This window comes from Heliconius melpomene, chromosome 7, assembly GCF_056956725.1.
Source record: "Heliconius melpomene rosina isolate 202511_hmr_F chromosome 7, ASM5695672v1, whole genome shotgun sequence".
Classification (NCBI taxonomy): Eukaryota; Metazoa; Arthropoda; class Insecta; order Lepidoptera; family Nymphalidae; genus Heliconius; species Heliconius melpomene.
This window is the reverse complement of record NC_140395.1, coordinates 7,193,723-7,215,876: the sequence shown is the minus strand read 5'-3', so window position 1 is coordinate 7,215,876 and position 22,154 is coordinate 7,193,723. Positions and strand designations below refer to the sequence as shown.

General features: G+C 31.2%; 1 protein-coding gene across 5 annotated transcripts in view; it reads left to right on the top strand.

Moving 5' to 3' along the window:
- Positions 1–22,154, top strand: part of Eip63E (cyclin dependent kinase Eip63E) — a 68,255-nt gene that overhangs the window by 5,795 nt on the left and 40,306 nt on the right. For 2 of the 5 annotated variants that reach the window (XM_085187686.1, XM_085187690.1), the window contains exon 2: positions 19,716–19,802. The exons of 1 other annotated variant lie outside the window; for it this stretch is intronic. In XM_085187686.1, the coding sequence (XP_085043812.1) occupies positions 19,716–19,802 (87 nt within the window). Of the gene's footprint in view, positions 1–4,663; positions 5,083–16,728; positions 16,874–19,715; positions 19,803–22,154 lie in introns of those variants that run through there. 2 more of the 5 variants (XM_085187687.1, XM_085187689.1) reach the window with 2 other exon arrangements.

The following is a 22,154-nucleotide window of genomic DNA, read 5'->3' as shown; positions in this document are numbered from 1 at the left end:
CAAGTAAATCATATTCTATACTTTATATAGAAAATAGATTATCTAGTACATTTGTTTTTTTTTTATTTTCTCGTATAATACTAAATTTAAGAATCAATAAATGTATAACTTCTTATACGATAGAAGTAATTATGGCGTAAGTAGATCAACTAGAAAGTGACACATTCAAAGGGTTCTAATCTAGTTTGTAAATAGACTGAGGGCGCTTGCACGCCTGCAGCAAGTGTGCCCTGCTGGTAACTTGCCCTCGTGTACAGACTAGTAGAATGGAAAGAAACTAAATGTGAGATAAGCATCTTATTATCAGGTTCATTACTTAAATTTATACCTTATTCGGGAGATATCAACAATTTTGAAATAACTTTACAATATTTTATATATGCTAAGTTTTTCTTGAAGTGATTCCTGAAAAAAATATAAACCACTACCACACTAGAACGATCTAGAGTCTGCAATTATTAATTTCGTTAAAAAATATCTATTCTGACAATTTAAAGCAATATAAAAATTATCTTGTTTTATTTAAAAGTATGAAACATTATCATTAAAAAATGGTTTTGCGTGTCTCTAGAATATAAATTATTGACATAAAAATATCATCGGAAGGAATCACTTGAAAGGAATGACTGTAGTTGTCAAATTGCTCAGTATTATTTTTCGTATTATTCCATATGATGTTAAAAAATATTACAAAAGGTTTGTCTAGATGAAATTATTACCTTTATATTATATAGTATATAGTATTTTTTTCAAATATTAATATTTATCGTTTTTATTGTTTAGTTTACGTTAACCCACTTTCTAGTCACGTATAAGGCGGTCAACTTTTTCACTTTAGCATAAATTGTAAGAATAGTATAAAATATAAAAAAGATATACGTACACTAAAATATTTTTCTTTCATATCTACACAAGAATTTTATTGAATATTATTATTCAATCGTATTCTAGTACAAAGATGTTGTGCATAAACCAGTCGTGCTCCTTTTCCTCATGAAATTTAATGATAACATGAAATGTATGAAGCATTCAATCGATAAATGCGCGGTCGTGATGCTTCCATGCGATATTATAGCTGACACACATTTGTAAGGATGTGGACCAACAAATATTTCATTGTCCTGCCGTTTGTTGTCGCATACCTACTAGAATAATTAACGATTTGTATTCGAATGTGCACGAGTTTGTACGTCATATTTCACGCTGTATTAAAATGCTTCGATTGTACTGATGAGATTATTCGTATTTAATAATGTGCATACCTTATCAATGATTAATCCGTTCTATATACAAGTTGTTAATCCTTTATATAACTGAAATTGCAAATTCCATTATAAAAATTAGTAAAGCAGAAAATAATTGCTGGATTTAAACATGATAGATTTATTTTAATAACTAGCAAAGTTCAATGTATATCTTTTATGAAATAGAAAAGGCTTAAAAAACATGACCTAAAAAAATAACATCACCTTTATTAAAATGAAGCAATGACCTACACGACGTATCACAAGATAAACTTTTGAAAGCTATTTTTACATGTCACGGCTGATGAAAAAATTCAATATTTGGTTTGTGCGGATGGATATAGCTACATGGTTTAATTTTATTTTTAGACAACATTAAAATTTGTTTATTTAAAACGTATCTGCCTAAATTTACTAAATCGTGAGCACGATTTATATATTTAAGTAATACGTTTCTTTTTTATTTAATATACGTAGGTAGGTACAACTGTAGATACGTTGTTACGTCGCTAACAACACGCTTGTGATCAAAGTGGCGCCGTGACGTGGTAATTTTTTATTTAAATAAGAATCATTAGTATCAGATGTTGCATAAGCAATGGAAAAATGTGTTTCAAGATTTCTTTCTTTTTTTTCACATTATTTGATTAGTATGAAAATGAAAATCCAATGTAAACGCTTTCTCATCAACTTGTTAACAATTAACATAAATAAAGTTTGTATGTTTGTATGAGGATGGATTCCACTTTTTTTTTGTTTGTTCCACTTTCACGCAAAAACTATTGAACGCATTTACAGAAGCCGTTACAATGCAATAATAGCTTATACATCAGAATGGCATACAGGCTAGCTGTAGGCTAGGCTGTAGTTTGGCATACAGGCAAAATAAGATTTGGCTTTGCTATAGGAATTGCTGTGAATATGTTAAAAAAGAAGCTAGTCGTGTTCCATCACTTACCACGCAATCAAAAATTCATTGAAAAGTGAGAAACAGAAGTGTGGAAGTAATGTAGCAGTTTGAATGCTAGCAGTGGGACTGGTTTTCGATAAATTCAGAACGGCAAGCTTTAGATACTTTGATATAACGTTAACTCTACACTGCATTGCATGATGGCGAAAAGAAACATAAAAATACGACCTTTATAAGTACATATATGAACATATATATTTTAAATATTATTGAAGCTATAATATGTTATAATTCAGTTGTATATATAAATAATTAAATTATACAAATCATACAACCAACACGTTTCCTTATATTCTAAAATTAGACTCACAATGCGTGTATAATTACGAAGTAACTTTAACCTCAGTATGTGATAATGGCTTGTATATGTTATTATAGTATTATTACTATAGTTTCATTATCATTATTTCGTAGTACTAATAATAATAATGTTTATGAAGTTTCAGTTTCATATTTTTTAATTTTTTAAAACCCGTTTGTCTCAAAACTTATGCACACACGAGTTCTATGCATTTATATAAAATCGATTGAATTAGATATTCAGTACAATTTATCGGTCGGCCACATTGATTGATTCCCATGTCAATTATTTATGTCTCTGGTAGCGTTTTTCATTTTAAATGAAATGACGGCACGTTAAAACACCCAGTGTATTTATATATATAAAATCGAAAGGTCACTCACTCATCACGAAATCTCAGAAACTACATGTGCTAGAAATCTCAAATTTTGCATAGGAGTTATTTATAGGACTTAGGTGCTCGCTAAGACGGGAATTTGCAATATTCGACTTCTAAGGGGTTGTTTTGGGGGTTGAAAGTTTGTATGAAACTTCGTTACTACAAATGCAAGGAGTCTCAAATTTTGCATAGACGTCACTAGGACGTAGCCATGGAAAACAGAAATTAATAATAACACAGTTCACGCGGGTGAAACCGCGAGCGGGCCGCTAGTACTATATATATAATTACTATATATATAATTGGATTGCAGTTACACAGCTCGAATGTAACTGCAGTTGCTTCGCGAAAGGCAAAATGTTGATAAACATAATTATCATCGCTACTTTTTTTTAATGCACATCATTTTATGCGCTCGTGGTTTCCTGAATTTCTAAAGTGGCATTGCGGAAAACAGTATCACGTATAACGGTAATACGACGGTTTTAATTATCTTAATTTTTATACATTTAGAGATGAAATATTACGTGTTATGATGATATTATGTTAAAGCATTTTTAATTTAATTTGTTTGAGAAGTATATATTATTTTTTGTAGGGGAAAGTGGGACGGGTGTGTTGTCCTAAATGTGCATTGTTTATTTATTGAAAAAGTTATTTTTAGTATAGATACTTTGAGGCTATTACAAAAAAGCTACAATGGCCCTACTATATTCCTTGTAAAGTGTATCTAATTGATAGATATGTTAAACCATTTTGGAAATATTGTATCTACCAAAACATAGACTTCGAGAAAATTGGTTTGAAAGCTTGAAGCTTGAAGCTTGCTGTGAAAATTGTTATTATGTAGAGAAATATTTGATTTTAAAAATATTGATTGCCTCACATTACATAATGTGCAACATAAATCTTATTAAAAAAATATAATTTCTTGAAAATATTTCAGTTAAGGGCATGTTCAAATTAATGTGTTAATTAAAAACAACACATTAATATCGTTTAAACGTTTAGATTATAAATTGCTCAATATAGAGTCAGAGGCTTACGTGAATTGTTTCTCAATAATATGTAAATTTGGATCAATTATAATCAACATTTCATATTTATTAGTTTGTTTATAGACTTGTTTAAATATGAAAGTTATCAGATAAACATTACAAATGTAGGTTATCTTATTTAATGAAAGCAAATCAATTAACTTGTATTGAAGTCCGTAAATCGTACAATTTCATGATCTTTCACTTAAAGCTCCTTAGTAAAAGTTTGAAAGCAAGAACTTTGAAATGATGATATTTGATTTACAGTAAAAATTTGTTAATCTTAAAAGTAATCTGTAACATGGTTTACCTGGGACTCTACTTGTTTAAATTGCAGATAGAGACAAACAATGTAAATATACAAACAGAACAACATAAATATTCTATATTAATCCGAGTGGTTTGTCCCAACTCCAAATGTGTAATTTTTATTTTTAGCATAAGAGGTACTAAATTTATTTATACTGTTTACCGTATTTATAAGCGTCATTTGTACTGCATTATTATCTATTTTGGGCTATTTTGATTAATAAGAATATAATACATATTGTGTTAATATAATTATTTTTATAATGAATATCTTTGTTCCTATGTTTAAGCCGATATAGTACATCGGGAACCAGTTAGTAAATGCAGTCTCGAATAACCGGGCGAATACACTGTCATCGCGAGATAAGAGGTAAACTAGCGAACGGGCGTTTGCCGACTCGTTTCGTCGACAAACGAGTCGTTTGTCCAGTATTCAGTAGGCCCCTGCGCTTCATTGCGAGAGGACGGCGCGCGCGCATCTCTTAATAAGAAAAACTATTTGGGTCGCACTCATATGATAGTTCACATTTCTCTCGCTTACGAGAAAAAGTGATCAGTGACCGCACCACGTTTTTGTTGTAACGGTTTCGCGTCTGGCAGTTCTCTTCGTCAGTTGTACGCATGTGTGTGATGATACAAATCTAAAGTGCCGAAAAATGGCGGATCTATCTATGTGGGCTGTGTGATGTTGAAGTGCTACCGCTGTTGAGGCTTTTGTTGTATTCCTAGCGGATACGGTCCGCGGACGTTTCTTAGAAGTGCTGAATTGATTTTGTGAATGAGTCAGCTAACAGGCGTCGGGATTGTTAACTTCGTCAACGTGTTGCCCACCATCTCTGAAGGTAATACTCGTATATCTTTCATGGTTCTTTGTCACTTATATTTAGCTCGTTGTTAAGTTATTTGTTTAACTATTTCACAGTTATTATAATTTAGTGTTATTTTATACTCCAAATAATAGTTTTGGGCAACTTTTGTTTTAATGTATTTGTCAAGTTATTAAATTTTTTGTTTCGCGTTTCAATTAAAATACGCTTTTTTTACACCTTGTCGTATCGAACTGCACTTAAGGTGTTTCTAACCCAACCCTTCGCGCGTGTTCTATCTTGTTAGTGACATAAATTCTATACTCTATATCAAGTGCGCTGTGCAACCAAAGGTTCACTCTATTGCTCCGGTAACTTACTACAATGATCATGCAACAATGTATGTTGAAACGTGAATAATATTAAATGATTTAAGTATGAGGAACGTTTTAGGTCATTTTTGATTGGAGAAAGTATATTTAAATCTACAATTTATCTTGGTAATTGGACTTTTGAGATGTAATTACAAAATTTTAGAACAACGCTTGAGTACTTTTGAGGTACTAACGAGTTTTTTACTATTTTAATCTTATGACAAGTTTAATAAGTTTTTTTTTATAGTCCAACTGATACTTAAAATGTGGTAATATTTCGGTTAAAAAATGTGTACGAATATATAAACAATTTTCTATATATCTAGTAATTGTACAATACAATGGGCGCGGCCCTTTGTATTCGCTCCAAATCAATGGGTACTTATGAGTTATTATTGATAACATTAAAGTTTGTAAATATAAACAAATCTTTAAACTTACAAACTCAACTTTTATATGAAACGATAAATAAAATGAAGGCCAGATATCAGGAACTGAGTACTACTGACTCATGCATTACATTACAATGTCTGGTGAATTTTTTTTTAAATAAATTTCCTATGAAGGTTTAGTAATGTGCGGTTATATTGAATTGGTAATATTTATCGTCTGGCACAGTAGCTCTCATGAAAATGATTTAATAATTAATTCAACCTTAATCTATATATATAAAATCGAAAGGTCACTCACTCATCACGAAATCTGAGGAACTACATGTGCTAGAAATCTGAAATTTTGCACAGGAGTTACTTATAGGACGTAGGTGCTCGCTAAGACGTGAATTTGCAATATTCGACTCCTAAGGGGTCGTTTTTGGGGTTGAAATTTGTATGAAACTTCGTTACTACAAATGCTAGGAGTCTCAAATTTTGCATGGACGTCAGATATGGGACGTAGGTACTCATGGAGACAGAAATTAATAATAACGTAGTTCACGCGGGCGAAGCCGTTGGCGGGCCGCTAGTATACTATATATACAAGCTTACACGCAGCTTGTTTTCACGGTATATTTACTTAAGAGTTTTAATATCTCTGAGCACTACATTGTTATTGTTTTTAAATCTCGTTTAAGTCTTTAGATATTTACTTGCTTACATCATTCATCTTATTGTTGTAAGTACAAATCTGCAGGCACTATGCCAGGTGGTACTTCTCTTACCGGAAATCACAGGACAGTAATTGATTGAAACTCGACAGCCCAACCTTGACAACGCATCCGCTAGGCGTCAGATGTTAATCTGATGTGCAGGTGCCTCTTCGGTCAGGTCAACGACTCTACCGGATGTAAATAGACTGGATGTGAAAAATCATGACTGGCCATAATCTAAATCTAGTTTGCTTGTATAATTTGATAAATGTTTTACTATTTATTTAAGCTCTTATTGTTTTTAATTTAAAATAAAGATATTATATTTTAAAAATATCGAGAATTTTAGTACGAGTTTTTCATACAAAAATATTTCTGAGATTTTTAAAATGATTTCTTGTAAATGACGTCAATTATTCTGTATCAGTTAATTTCTTTACAAATTATGGTATTTAAAATAGATGGTGACTACTATGTAATTTGTATATGAAAAATTACAACTTAGTCGCCTTATTTTAAACGTTTCTAGCTAAATTGTAGTGCTGTCTGTATAAGTATCACTATAGTATATTGTTAAAACTTGCAATGATTGTTACATTTTTTTTACGAAGTTTTTCTAAAACTTTCTATAAACTCTGAGTGCTCAAAGAAATTTAACTGTAAAATACCAATTTAGCGTTAAAAAGTAATTTTATTCACCATAAAATTATTATTAATAGACCTCTACTTCTACTAGGAGTAGGTTATTATCATCAAGCGATTTCTTTTTGTGGTGTGCACCACAAAAAGAAATCGCTTGATCCATACCTATATTATAAATTCGAAAGTAACTCTGTCTGTCTGTCTGTCTGTCTGTCTGTCTGTCTGTCTGTCTTTTACGCAATCAGGGCCAAACCGCTAATTTAATTGTTATAAAATACTCATATAGAGATACTTGAGGGTCCCGGGATGAACATAGGATACTTTTTTTTTCTCATATTTGTAATATTTTCGATATATACCAATATATTAAAATAATTAATTTGACAAGCAATTTATTCCGCCATGTTAATAACAATCGTCGCTACGCGTTGCTAAGCAACGGCTTGCAAAATTTGTTGTTTTAAGAAAACGTCACCCAAAGTGAGTTTGCTTAATGCATACAAGGCGCGCGCTGATATAGATTTGTATACATTTACAAAAATTAGATGATTTCTTTAATTTGATATTCATCCTTATGAAAATAAATATAATAGTCACTTTTAGCATTTCATCTAGATGGAAATTATAGTTTACTTTTTTTTTCGAATGAGCAGTATGCTGTTGGCCATATCGGCCTCTACAGCGTCTATAGTTTACTGTGTAACATTCTAATAAATAAGATGTCACTGATTCCAAATGACCTAGCCTACGAGTGGTATAGTATGACCGACGCGAACGGGCAGATGACTTTGATGATTTTGTAAATTTTTATATATTTTCGAATTACTATTATTTTTTATGTAATTATTTGCTGCTTATAATTAATTTATCTCAGTTCGGTTATCTATACCGATGTTATACACTTAAAATATCGTAATTTTAATCATTTGAGATTTTATTTAATATTGTTCGCAAAAATTAATAATTATTTAAAATAGAAAAATGTTTAGTACGCGCGCACGGCAAACTTTACTGTTTCTAAACTGTAACTGTATGTACTTTTTCTAATATTAAGAATTTCCTTTAGTTACTTTTACGTCTTTTGTTTGTTCATTTAGGTTACTCAGATATTTTTTCTAATAATAAATCTCCACTTATTATTATTTTTTAACTTATTTTAATTATTTAGGCTTATATTTTGGCGGGCGTAGCCGCGTCCGGGCCCACTAGTATAAATATAAATAAATACTAATAAGATAAAGATAGCGTATTTCTAATTGTACCATCTGGTACAATTAGAAATCTCCTAATTGCTCTATGGGAGCTGCTACTGTAGTTGAAAAAGATAATAATATTATTTTTCAAACCGTACACTAAGTTAAAAGGTTACGTCTGTTTAAACTTAAACTTATAAAAATCTCTCTAATAAAATAGTATACATTAAATATGATTGACATGAATATTATCAATAACTAAAATTTTGATTTTAATCGGGTATTAAAAAATAATCTTTTTGACCGTCGTCATTATACTTTATAACGTTGTAAAAACAGTCTTCCATTCTTCAAGTCTTAATGGATCCAAAATGAAGGCGCCCAGTAAATACTTACTTTCTCTGTTATCCGGGTTGTTTTCAATAGTTGGGTGTACTTAGAGGGTTTTAAGTTAGGCTTGAATTTTTATATTATAGAAAATAAGGCAGATATGAGAGAATATATTATTTATTATAACGAAAACTTGGTGAGAAAATGAACGCTTCGTTGACCGCGGTGTTAGCCTGTTAGGTCAGGGCTCCACTCACCGACTTAGAAATCTCACATTATATATGTTAAAAGTTTTTGTCCACACCATTGTATACTACTTATATATTTATAAACTAATCATAAGGCGATTACGTATTTGTATGGATGAAGAATAGAAAACTCGTGATCCGCAAATATGTATAAACAACATGTGTAGAGATCTACTTAACGTTTAAGTATTATCTAATGTGGAAGGGAAATATTTGATCTTGGTAACGTGATTTTTGTGTACGCGTTAACAGGTAATTGTGTACACAATGTGTATATTTAGATACTTTATATTTACTTTGTGTTTCTTATTATAATAAATGGTATTATTTTACTTTTTATGAGTTACATTTAAATCTAAAATAGTTGGTAAATAAATAGTGAGCATGTCTAATCAATCATGAGTTAGGTCTATCGTGGAGCAGGGGCACATGTGTGTGACTGTAAGCGCAACAAGTTCTGGGTTCGATTCCAACTCCAGGAAATGAAATATTTAATATTTTGATTTCTTCGCTCTATTGTCGAGAAAAAGCACATTGTTGAGTTCCGTCATTCAACACGCAACGTCTCTTGGCGCAAAATGGCGAGCGGAGTGCCTTAACACTAGGCTCCTTCATTGCTACATACGGTGTACGGCGTTAAGCTACGTAGTCTACTCAATCATGTTTAGAGACTAGGCTTTGGGACCCTAAAATGGAGTTTTAGTAATTATTTCATTGGCTATTTATTCATAACTTACGAGAATAAAGAAAAATGCATAGTTGTTTTTCCATATGGCGAGGCTTATTGTAATCTTCGTATACAAATACATGCATCGTTCATTTCATTTACATTACAATAGTTTGTACAGTGCGCAGGGTCACAGGTTCGAGGTCATTTGTCGTATGCCTCGTAAACTTGGTTTATGTTATAAACATGTCATTATTCTTATCTAATACTGCTGAATAATAGAATAAAGACTTTTTTCCTGTTAAAATTATACTTTAAATCTTAAGAAAAGGTACTCAAAATAATATTTTTTCTAAGTGCGTTATAAAATCTCATAACTAAAAGATAATTTGAGCGGAGGAGTCGCTATCCCACGAAACTCCAAAGTGAATGATGTTACAACGTCACGGCTTTATTACAATTTCGGGAACAGACCGCATTATAAACACCTGCTACTGACTGCTATGTAGAAAAAAAGTAAACGTTTAATATTCCAAGCGGGTTTCTGAGCGAGGCGAGGATCTCGTTTCAGTTGTGCTTGAATAGTTTTTAGCCGCGTCTCGTCTATATTATAGATTTTGTTGTCCATCTAAATTGTCCCCAACTTTGTATTCGATGGCTTGTATTTCCAATATGTGAATGGTTATTTAGGTATTCGATTGCTATAGTAGCTTATTTTAGTGTATTGCTTCTATTCAATTGTTCATTAAATATTATTAATTTTTTTTTGTCATTGAAATTTCTGAAATGTCTTGATAGTGTCTGTGCATAATAACCACGAAATATTTAATCTATTTTATGATATAAATACTAATCTATTTATTATTACGCCATAATTTAACGTCTTTTAAAATACAATTAAATCTTGAAATGTAATCACAGTTTATCCTTTGTTTACAATTTAAGTATTAACTTTCACATTAGATACAGCAAATAAATACAAGATAATTAAACTCCATTGTAAATACTGTTTGTTTGTAAATGGCTAAACGAGCCTTGGTTTGATAATTATGTCATATGACAGTAACATTCCAAAGAATGTTGACTGAACAAAGATATATATTTTTTAGCGTCACGCTTATCCTGCAGACTGCAGAATAGAAGCAGAGGGAACCTTGTGTAAAGAGTCTACGTTCCCCATTTCCCGTCGAATTCTGGAGGCATTCCGTGTTGAGTGGCGGAACTGAACTCCGCGCTTTGTCTCGTCAGAAGAGAGAAGAAATGAAAATATTAAATATTTCATTTTATCGGGTGAGAATAGAGCCCACTACTGGTCGTGTTTACAGTCAGATTTTGTACCTCTGCGCCATGACTGGCTTTAATACATAATAATTTTGTTGAAAAATTTTGATCTTAATAGCTCTATTATGTTGAATTAGCTTAGTTTTCATATGTAAATGAGATATTTAAATATGTAAGGAATATAATTTAAAATTATTATTTAAGCATTCACCGCAACAGAAAATTTTAATGACTAAAATTCAAGAGGTATGCATGGCGTCATGTACGGAAGCAGAGGCGTCGTAGGTTTTCGTCTTGTAGAATTTAAATTTTAAAATTGCTTCTTATGTCGAAACCCACTCCTTAAGACTACTAAATATATAACCTATTGGGATGACGCTATACCTTGACTTATTAATGTTAGAATGTAGTTAACTAGTAATAGTTAACTACAGTACAACTTTGTACGAGAAAGCTGTTCAATTTATCTTATCATGTAAGTTTTATACTTAATCTTTTTTTTCTATTACAGTAAGTATTTAAAAAAATATGCAAAGCCAAATACCATTATTTTTTTTTATAGCGTCACGCTGTATCCTGTACACAGCAGGGTAGGCAGAGGTTGAGAGAGAGCTTCTGGAAGCCATTGGGTGTTCAGTGGCGGAGCTCAACCGCGCGCTTTGCCTGAACACCGGTTACGAGAATAACAATTATAATATTTGTTACATTAAAAACTACAAATCTTAAATAAACGCATACATAGCGTAAAACAGATTAAAATAATGAAGTAATATTTTTAAAAGTTTATCAGACATAGAACTTTGTATTTTAGACTGAAAAAAACCTAATTTGATAAAAATCACCTGCAGAAATACTTATTATATAATGTGGTCATTAAAAAGATATAGATTGTAATAGTCATGAACCAACTCATTATTGTTAAGTAGATATTCAAGGAACTTATAGTACATAAGATTACTTAGAAATTAGTTGACATAATGTTTATTGTTATTTTTCCATACAAATATTTATCTGTACGAATCAAATAATATTTTTATGCTTAAAGAAATGAATCATTACTGAATTAGTAACAGTTGTTGTTAGAATCGTTCCAAATTACCTCTAAATACTGACTCAAATTGTTGCAAGGTGCACACATTGAGGAAAACATTGATTTGGAACACGTTGAAGGCGGGCCTAATTTGACTCTCTCTCTCTCTCTCTCTCTCTCGTATATGCATATGTATATCACATTATTGACAACATTACAATTAGTTGTTAACAAAATTAAAGTACTATATCAAAGATTTTGAAAAATCTATCAAAATTAATTATGAAATATCAATTCTTAAACTGGATCGGGTTTCAAAGAAAACCCTGTAATAACGATAAAGTTAGCATTAAACTTATTACTTTCGTAGTGTAACTTAAGCAGCATAACTTTTTTAATTAGTTTCCTTTAAAATGTTATATCAAAAATGAAAGGCATTTTAAGAATGCAAAAGAAGAATTCAATTTTAAATTATGCTTCAGTTTTATGTTTAATACTATCTAATAGCTATAGAAGACTACATAATTATTGTTTATTCGTTATATTTCGTATAGGTAGGTCAGTACAGTCCACAAGTTAGTATCTGTGAAGTTGTAGCAAGCGGTCTAATCAAACTCGCAACGCCAACGCACTTGTTAGTGTTTGTTTTAACAATACGTACGACTCATTACAGTCTGACTCATCTGGTACTTGTGTGATTTTGTTTCTGTTATTTGTATGACATAGTGGTATACCACTATAGACTATAGAGTCTTGCAAAGTATAGGTAAACTTATTTTTACTAGCTTTTATTATACACAGATTTTAGATATTAATGTATTTATTAACTTCGGTAATGCTTAAAAGATTTTTTTAAATTTTAAAATTGTGACTCATATAATAAAAGTATAAAAAATAAACACCGCATTCAATTAAAACTATATATTTATGCAAAAGTTTCTGACGGTAAAACTGGAGCACACGAAAACATATTTTGGCCGACATTCAAATATGCTACGAGACTCATCGGGTTATGGCGCCAGTAGTGTCATCTTTAATCGATATTTGTATTTTATTATACTGACTGCCTAGAAATTATTTTTTATATAACTTGTAATTTTTATAATTATAAATACCTTTTTTATCGACGCAAAAGATCGTGCAAAGTGGAGTAGGTTGAGTAGGAGGGCAGACCCTGGCAATAGCCGGGATTAATGCCAGGAAGAAGGAAATACCTTTTTTTATAGAATGCGTTTCCAAATAATATATTTTTTTACTTCCCTGAAAAATACTATTTTTTATGTTTGTACATGTAATACATTCATTTACATAATTATTAAGTTAACGAATTGCTTAATGAATTATAAATTACCTCTAAGAACTTCTTAAAATCACCATATACTTATCTGTTCACGTTTTGTATGCACCAGCCTGTTTAGCTGCAGCGGCGCGGGCGCAGGGTGGGTGGAATGGCACGCGGGCCGCGCAAGGTCGACGAACGACTTTCGCATGTTCAAAACACGCCAGCGCTGTTGCCTTTGTTGTTTCTATTACATAGTTTGGTTAGACGTACCACTTGCTTCACAATGGCCACTCTGAGATACTTTGAAAGTTTTAGAGACAGTTTATTTTATTTTTCTACGAGATTTTAATGAAATATTTAGTTCTTATTCTGAATTCATACAAATTATAGCTTTTATCCTAATAAATATTATCGACGTGTCTATAGAAATGTCTAAAAAGAAGACAGAAGTACAGTGTTATGTTAGTCACACTTAACTTCTCTGTAGACTCAATTCTGTGGTCCACCCATATGAAATCGCGGTCATAATCTACATGATCATGTTTCCAGTCACGCTCTATTTTATTTTCCTTTCAGATAGTTGACAGAATTATTGTACTAATACAAACCGGGTTATAATTGATCTTTGATTTAATTTCATGTTCAATTGTTTTTTTTAATTAATTTACTTTTATTACAGAATTCTTTATATTTTGTGATAAAACTTAGATGAATATCAGTAAGTGTCGTGTTCTGTATTTTTAATTATATTAATAAAATTAAACTTTCTAATTATACTGGCTGATTCTTGTAGCGACCCCGCTATTATTTAAATTGAATCTACTTAAAAACAACAAAAATTGAGTTCAAGTGTCTGTGTTTAATAAATATTTCATATTTGTGCTAGCACTAGTGCGTTGTTAATTGCATTAAAAATGCACATTTAGAATGCAATGTTAATTCATCTGCTCGGTAATTGCAGAGTTTTACCCTCGCTTTGAAATAACATTGTCTGCATAAGTGAAACAAAAGAATTTGAGTTATTTCTCATTTTAATGTTCACAAACATAACAATATAAAACATTTTATTTTTGACATTGGGGCTTAGTTTTTTTAACATTATATAAAAGATTTCAATAATATTGTAACATTTACAAAACTTTAAGTAGTTGTGAACTTAATGAATTGTGTTTCTGATATATTACATTAATACATTTTGAATGTAGCTCCTATTCTTGGTTTCATAAAAAATATTATTTTCATCTGACTTATCATTTTTGAAAGGCTTCGCTATTAGCTAATTGAAATTGGTTAATGCATTACAACATTATAAAGCGCGAAGGTGTACAAACCTGATATAACAAGGACTATATGTAGGAGACACACCAATTTTATATTAGGAAATAACTGTTTACTTTGACTAACACAAGTCGTGTTGATTTAGACTGTAACTTGTTCTATTTACATTTTATGCAGTTGGTTAATATCTTCTTTAGAATTGCAGCAAAAGATCCAATGCTTTAATTTAATTTTGTAGTCGATCATCTTTATAGCTCTTGGAGTAGCAAGTATGGTTTATGCGAAGCAATAAAATGCTGCTTGATGAGTTTCGTCTATTTCATCTCCTAAAGATGAAAACGTTGTTGGTTTACGTTTATGTAATTTGTGGGAAAATTGGAAAATCTTTAAATGAATTTTCGTCTTAATAGATCCGTTTACGATAGCAGATTTCTTGATGATAGTAACAGAGTAGTATGTAACAACTTTTATCTTAGTGATTTCTTTGTGTTTGTTTTGATTATGTCTATTTCTAGTATTTTCAGGGTAGACTTTGTAAAAATAGTTAAAACACATTTCGATATCCAATTCACGCCATTGAGCTTAGGTATTTTATTTAAATTTTAATTTTTTAACGTAATTTTCAACAAAGAAATACCATGCTAAAAACCCTCGAAAATCAATCCATATATCAATTTGGCACATAAAGCACTTACATTTAGCCGGATTAATGTCGAGTGGACCGGCGGGCGTGGGCGAGACGTGAGCATCGGGTTCATCGGACATTCCCGGTATGCGGAACTTGGTATCTGGCTCGTCCCCCCCAATTTATTGTCACCAATGCACTTGATAGCGAGTAGGGCGAATCATATTTAGATGATTATTCTTGTTATTGTTTTTGTTAATATTAGAAATTTTAAATGTGTGTTTTTAGGTGTTTGCTTAAATTTTAAATGATGAAGATTGCTGTGTTTAATAATATCAATTCAAATATTAGTTTTATTTTGTTGTTATATGATATATCTCATCGACATTCTATCAATCTATTCCTATATAAACTTCCATAACTTCCAAAATCAAGTTATTTTTATACAAATAAACTGTACTAAATCTGTAAGCTATAAGTTTTTATATGTCTGTACGTTACATGTAAAAGTTGCGGTAACTTCACAAACATAGTTTGGTAATAATTTCGAAAAGGTTGAAACAAAAATCGTAAAATCCATTAAAACTTTTGGGTTTGGAGGATATTTTGAATATCTTTATCACGCTTACCTTTCCCGGACTTTAATGTGTTTTAACATTACCCAATAAATGTGGTCGTAACTTTATTATTAAATATACTCAATAATTTGTTAATTGAAATAAAGGCGTTTATAATGAGGCAATATGGGCTTATTACATTATATATTAATATATATTATATGATATTTTCAACTATAAAGAACTTCTGCTTAAGCATATTTAATATTTAAAAGCAAAGTCAAATCTCAATTTAAAGAGAAGCGGCAGTAGACGAATTATAAAGCCATCTTAATCTTAACTAACCTAAATAAGACCGTTTCATGTTTTACATCATTAATCATGGATAACGGTCTTAAATTGGCAGTTAAACCGTTTCCCCGGGGATGTGGAGAGAGGATAGCTTTACGACCACTTTTTATTACCTGAGTAAAGAGAAAACACGAGGAAACTTATTTGCATAAAAACCACACGTCTGGAGCTACTTCTGCTGAGTATATTGAAGCGATCACTTACTTTAATGATTTTATTTTTATCTACATTAATTTCAATATAATAGGACTCGTGTAAATTTGGTATAATTATTACAAATTCTTTGTATATCTAAGTGGATAAGATTATATGAAATCGCTTATTTTAATTTAATAAAAGGCGAAAGATAACATGTTTTGTGATTAATGTCATGCACTTTTCTAGTCTATAGGAGGCTATACACTAGTAAGAATAGAAAATTCTACTCGATAGCGGATCCGGAAGGAGTATCATTAAAGTAATTACGTGTCGAGCTAATACGGAAATGTGTTCTCGAGATACACTTTATCATTGAAGATATAAAATGATAGTGATTTGTAAATGACGATAAGACTTGATATGGTATATTACCTTTAATATTTCAATTGACTTTTTTAAAAACACGTACACCAAATATGTCACGTTTGTAATTATGTAATTTTATATAATTATTATATAACTGTAATTTCTCAATATTATTTTTTATTAAGCTATATATTTAAACTTCTGAAATTTCACTATTGTCAAGTTATTTTTACGTCCACGCACACGTATACGAGAACGAATATTGTTCCTGTCGCTTTTCAGATTAGATAGCGTCGACGTCGTGATTGTTTGTCAATGGTGGCCGTGTTTATATAAGCCCTAGGCGTGTTGACACACGCACCATTGGGGCAGTGCTCGGTGCGTATTCAATATTGAACCTAATCATTTTATATGGTTAATATCCTTTTGTGTTGTCCACGTTGCCGCGATATCCTTTATAGATTTATTGACCTCAAGTTTCAGGGTATCGTACGTGGTAGAGAATGCTAGTGATGTGAACAGTATTTCTTTGATACTATTACATGTTTTTAGAACTGACCTCAAGCACCTACTTACTTGTTCAGTATTTACTTAATTCGTATAAAATTAATACAAGTAGATGTAAGTTTAAAGATTTTAAACGGTAATACGTTTTGTGGGTCACTGCAATCGAATTGAATGCAGTTCGTGATAAGCGGCCTCAGTGGCTGCAGATTGCGGTCTCGTCTCCGATGCGTGCCAAACTTTAAGAAAACCAGTCGTTGTAAACTATTTAATCTTTTTTATTTATATCTTATCGAATTTCCCATTTAGGTATTAGGAAGTTAGTTGTATATCCGTTTTCCATTTATGTACTGCCTATGCCAAGATAATGCTGCTAGATGGCCAAATATAAAACTGCTGGTTTTATCAGACTTAGACCCTTAGGTAGACCTTAGGTATAATATGTTCCCAGTGCGTCACGAGGGCGTCGATGGCGTTCCGTAGTTTAATTGGCGTATTCCTTATTTTTTTCTCGAGAGTTGTTTATGAGTTCATTATTGCTGCCAACTGCGTCAACTCGCAAATATTTAGGTCACGTCGCAGGCCTTTTGAGGATTTCTTAGGTCGTCTGTTCAATCGATAAAAAAATAATTGGATTTTTTTGCTGTATTCATTACAAGAAAATAACCCAATATTTATTTGCTATTAGGCATAAAGTTCAAAATCGTAATATTCGTATTGTCAGTTGTATCTCCATATCTATACAGTTTGTTTTAAGAGAAACGTTCGGCTGATAATATATTTTTAAATGTTGTCAGCTATGCAATCTTATGTATTTAATTGTATATTCTTACCCGCGACTTCGTTCGTGTAGTCAATGAAAACTAACAATGAGTTGTTTATTGTAAACTAATTGTACTAAATATGATTTTTAAAAAAAATAAAGATATATTTTTTATTGAATCAAAACGTTTAATTTATTTAAATATTGTTCATATTCTTAACTGTTAAGATTGCAAGGTTGAGATCAAATACTATATTATTTAAGACTCTGAGATACATTTTAGACATTTCAATTTTAATGAAACTCATTAAAGAAATGACCCACTTAGAATTTTCAAATGAAATAGAAAATTTTCTTGCCACTTTCAAATTGCCTTACGACTGTAATAGGCCTTTTAATTTAACGTCTACTTAACGAGTTGTTAGTGTGATGTTTTGAATCTTGTTATATTAGCAAATTGAATGTAGGTCACCTAGTTTGTTTTACAGATAAATTGTCATTCTCTTGAATTATCTTGTTTTTGAATTTATATGATAAAATATGTCAATTAGTGATCTCGAATTTATTAATTTTCTTAATGTATTACAGTTAAGATACTTTCGGTCATAATTCCGTATTTTTAATAATCTAAAAAAATATATGTTCATTATATCCTACGTGTGAAGAGAAAAAGTATAGTCTAATGAGTACGTGGAATTTTCGCACGCAAGCAGGCACCGCTGAGATTAGCTTGTAACTCACATGTAGCTATGCATCACTATAAAAAACTTATAATGACACAAACATACTACCGCGAACTCGACACTTTTAATTATAAAGAAGAAAAACTTTTTTATTATTTACTTTCATCATTTTAATATGGAATATATGATGAAATTTTGGTTATTTCAGTTAAATTCTAAATTGGTGGATGTATACTATATATGCGTTTATTTTAGAAGCCCCCCATATATCTTATTCGTGCTGCGGGTGTAGTAACCTATATCACCTTGAATTAATATATCCAATAGCGAAATTCTTCTATTGGTTTCAATTGTTATCTATCCCTTAGTAAAATTGCCTTTATAAGCTCAGCAATAAATGAATATCCTGTAGATATTGTAATATTCTAGAGATTGTTCGTAATATTAAATAAATATCAGCCTGGGAAATTGGTACTGCTATTAGAGTTTCTTTGTCCTTTATCCCTAGGGAGCATTTTATTTTACCTTAGAAAGTCAAGATCGATCTTGTGATATATATTGAATTTAAATGTACCATTAAAACACAAATAAACAGAATGTTTCACTTATCGATTAAGTTATTTAACTACAATAGTGTAGTAAAGATAATGATAAATTTTGTTTTTCTTTTAGTTATGCTACAGCTTGTTTCTTTTGTGTTCTAATATAATTTTCAATACAAAAGTATCTTGCATGTGTTTGGATCTAAATTTATCAAGTGCAAGAGAAAGTGACCGCACTTTATATGTCGCGAATACAAAGACGTGAACTTTATTTTCAGAGTAAATGTTTCATATTTTTAATCAAATCCTATCTTAATTATAATTAAAATTAAATGTTTAAAGTAGAATTATTGCAGGCTAATTCTTCTTATTATTTTGTATAGTTTAAACTTGTTATAAATAACTTTAGGCACAATTATAAATTCTTGCGTGTGTTGCGCCTAATATATCATTGGATTAACATGTGCATTGATGACCGCAAGGTTGGTGGAAATACATCAGTTGTGAGAGCTAATAACTGTTACAAGGTTTAACTAGTTACGTATATATTTACAAGCAATTAAAATATATGTTTTTTATTTTAATATGTTTTGTTATTAAAAGCTTTTGTAAATATTACAGCAATTCAATTTTCTTCAATAGAAGTAGAAAAAGATGTTAATAGATTTAGATTAATATAATGGCTTTTAAAGAAATTTGTTTTATCCGTTCATTTTCTTTGTCCACAGGCGTGACAATGAGAGAAAAAAGGGGGGGTGCTATGAGCAAAATGCAAAAGCTCAGGAAGCGCCTATCCCTTAGCTTCGGTAGATTATGTAAGTATTTTGTCCTTTGTGAATAGTTCACGTCACGAAATAGTGTCCACTCCTAGTTTCACTTTACATCCAAACATAGACTATCGTATATATGGTAATTTAGCTACATCGTAACCATTATTTTTCCTAATAGACCAGAAGAATTAACACTTTAATTTATTGTGGGAATCGAACCACATTTACACGCTTCTGCCCCGTCGCCACGACTGGCCTCGTTACTATTTTAAATATGAAATTTGAATCGGCAACCGTCTTGTTATGGTAGGATCAGCACAATTGCTGTACGATGACATCACTTTTTATACAACCTATATAAAAGTATTTACTTAGTGTATAGTTCTGTTAAAGCTATACGTGTGATATTAATAGCAATGTTGTGGGCGTCTGCTATAAATTAATCAATTACGAAAATAGAATAACATAATGGACGGTGCATATGGGTTATTTAGTAGCCCACCTAAATTATACTCTATTTATGCTCCTGATCAAGTATGCCTATTAATACAAAAATTCCTTCAAATGCTCAAAATTATAGTTATCTCGTGGTGGTTTTCTTATAAACAAGCCCAACAGTAGAAACATATATTATTTATTTATGTTGTAATATCCTAAAGATTGTTCATAATATAAAATAAATAACAGCCTGGGAAATTTGTGTTATTATTAGTATACCCTCGTCCCTCATCTCGAGGGAACACTTTATTTTACTTCACAAAGCCAAATAGTATCTGATAGATCTCGTGATTTAACGAAGTTTAAGTAGCTGAAAACACAATATTTCCCTTCTACAGAATAGTAAATCCCAAAAACAGTACATTTTTCAGTGTTTAATAATTTAAAAGTTGACTTTCAAAGAAATTTGTAGAAGTACATAAATATGCATACACACCTTTTTTCTAAGATTCAAGAATGCTGAGCTCGACTAGACATTGATAGGTAAAAAGGAAAGTAACAGCGATTTTAAATCGCCAAGACATCGTTTGTACAAATTTACCCACAGTCAAACAATACAAATTCCGTGCCCGCATCAGACGGCGTGGAAACGAACTCAATTAACATTACATTGGGTGTGCGTCCATCTCATCAGTAATCGTTGGCTGGTCTGTCGCCCAGTCATATGATAGCGGCCGATAATGAATACGAAATCAAGAGTGTTGACGCACGAATAATACATTTTGGCACTGATTATATTTGCTGGACACTTTTTGAATAAACTTTTTTATATTGTCTCAGTAAAGACAGGGCTAGTGGGTAAAATAACTGGTTGATGATGCTCATCAGCTCATGTCATTTATGTCGATGTAATTGAAGTTATTTGTGTTGTTTCGAAATATTTTATATTTTTTGCTTGGACTAAAGTATCTGTATGTAAATTTAGCGTCACCTATGCGAGACTGCGCTATGAATTTATAACACCTTCGTGTGGCTCTACATCGAATAAAACACCCTCTTTACGACTGTCCTGGGTGTCCTGGGTATATATAGTCAGCAAACGGCCCTTGTTATAGAACACGTGTTTATATATTTAGAACTCACGTACAATCATTGGATATACGGTACCTTTACCCATGCCATTTAAAGGTATACTGTTTATTTTTACTTTTGGGTGTTTAAATGCAAATCACCTTAAGATATTTTCGGGATATACTTGTTTTATCGTATGTTCTTCTATAATTAAAAGATGTAAATAACGTTCGTGACTATTAAATAAATAATATTCTTTGCGTACGAATGTTTAATTTAATGCTCTTAAATAATATTTATCCAGTAATTGTACTGTCTGTTTTAAATTTGTACATGATATCTTTAAATACTAATCCTAAAATAGAATTTTGCACAATAAAGAGGTTTTTTTATCTAGCTATACTACATTCTATGATAAATAAACTTGTTTCTGTCGTTGTATATTTAGCTCCACGTAAAAGCAGCGGCAATTTTATCTCTAAATGGTATTCCGTCGATAGAATGGACCAGTTAATAGTAATTGGCTCGTTTGCCTTGCTACCGAAACGGTTCACTGTTTAGTTCCTCCCATAATCCCTGATGCTTCGCTCCCCCTGAATACAGCCATTTTGCGTAAGAGGGCCGTTTACATCGTAACAGATTTAAACACATCTTTATCTTATTTCAATACTGTGTTTTATTTCTTCTTTCTTAGATTTAGTTCAATTTACAAGGAATTTAATTATTTATTTACTTTGAATTACAAACAATACTAGCGCAAAATATTGGTTATTTTTACGTGCACACGCTCATCGTTGTCATATTTATGACTGTATTAATATTAGTAATATTTATAGATAGGGGCGATTTATATTCTGTACAATTAAGGCCGTCGCGGCGTGGGAAGCG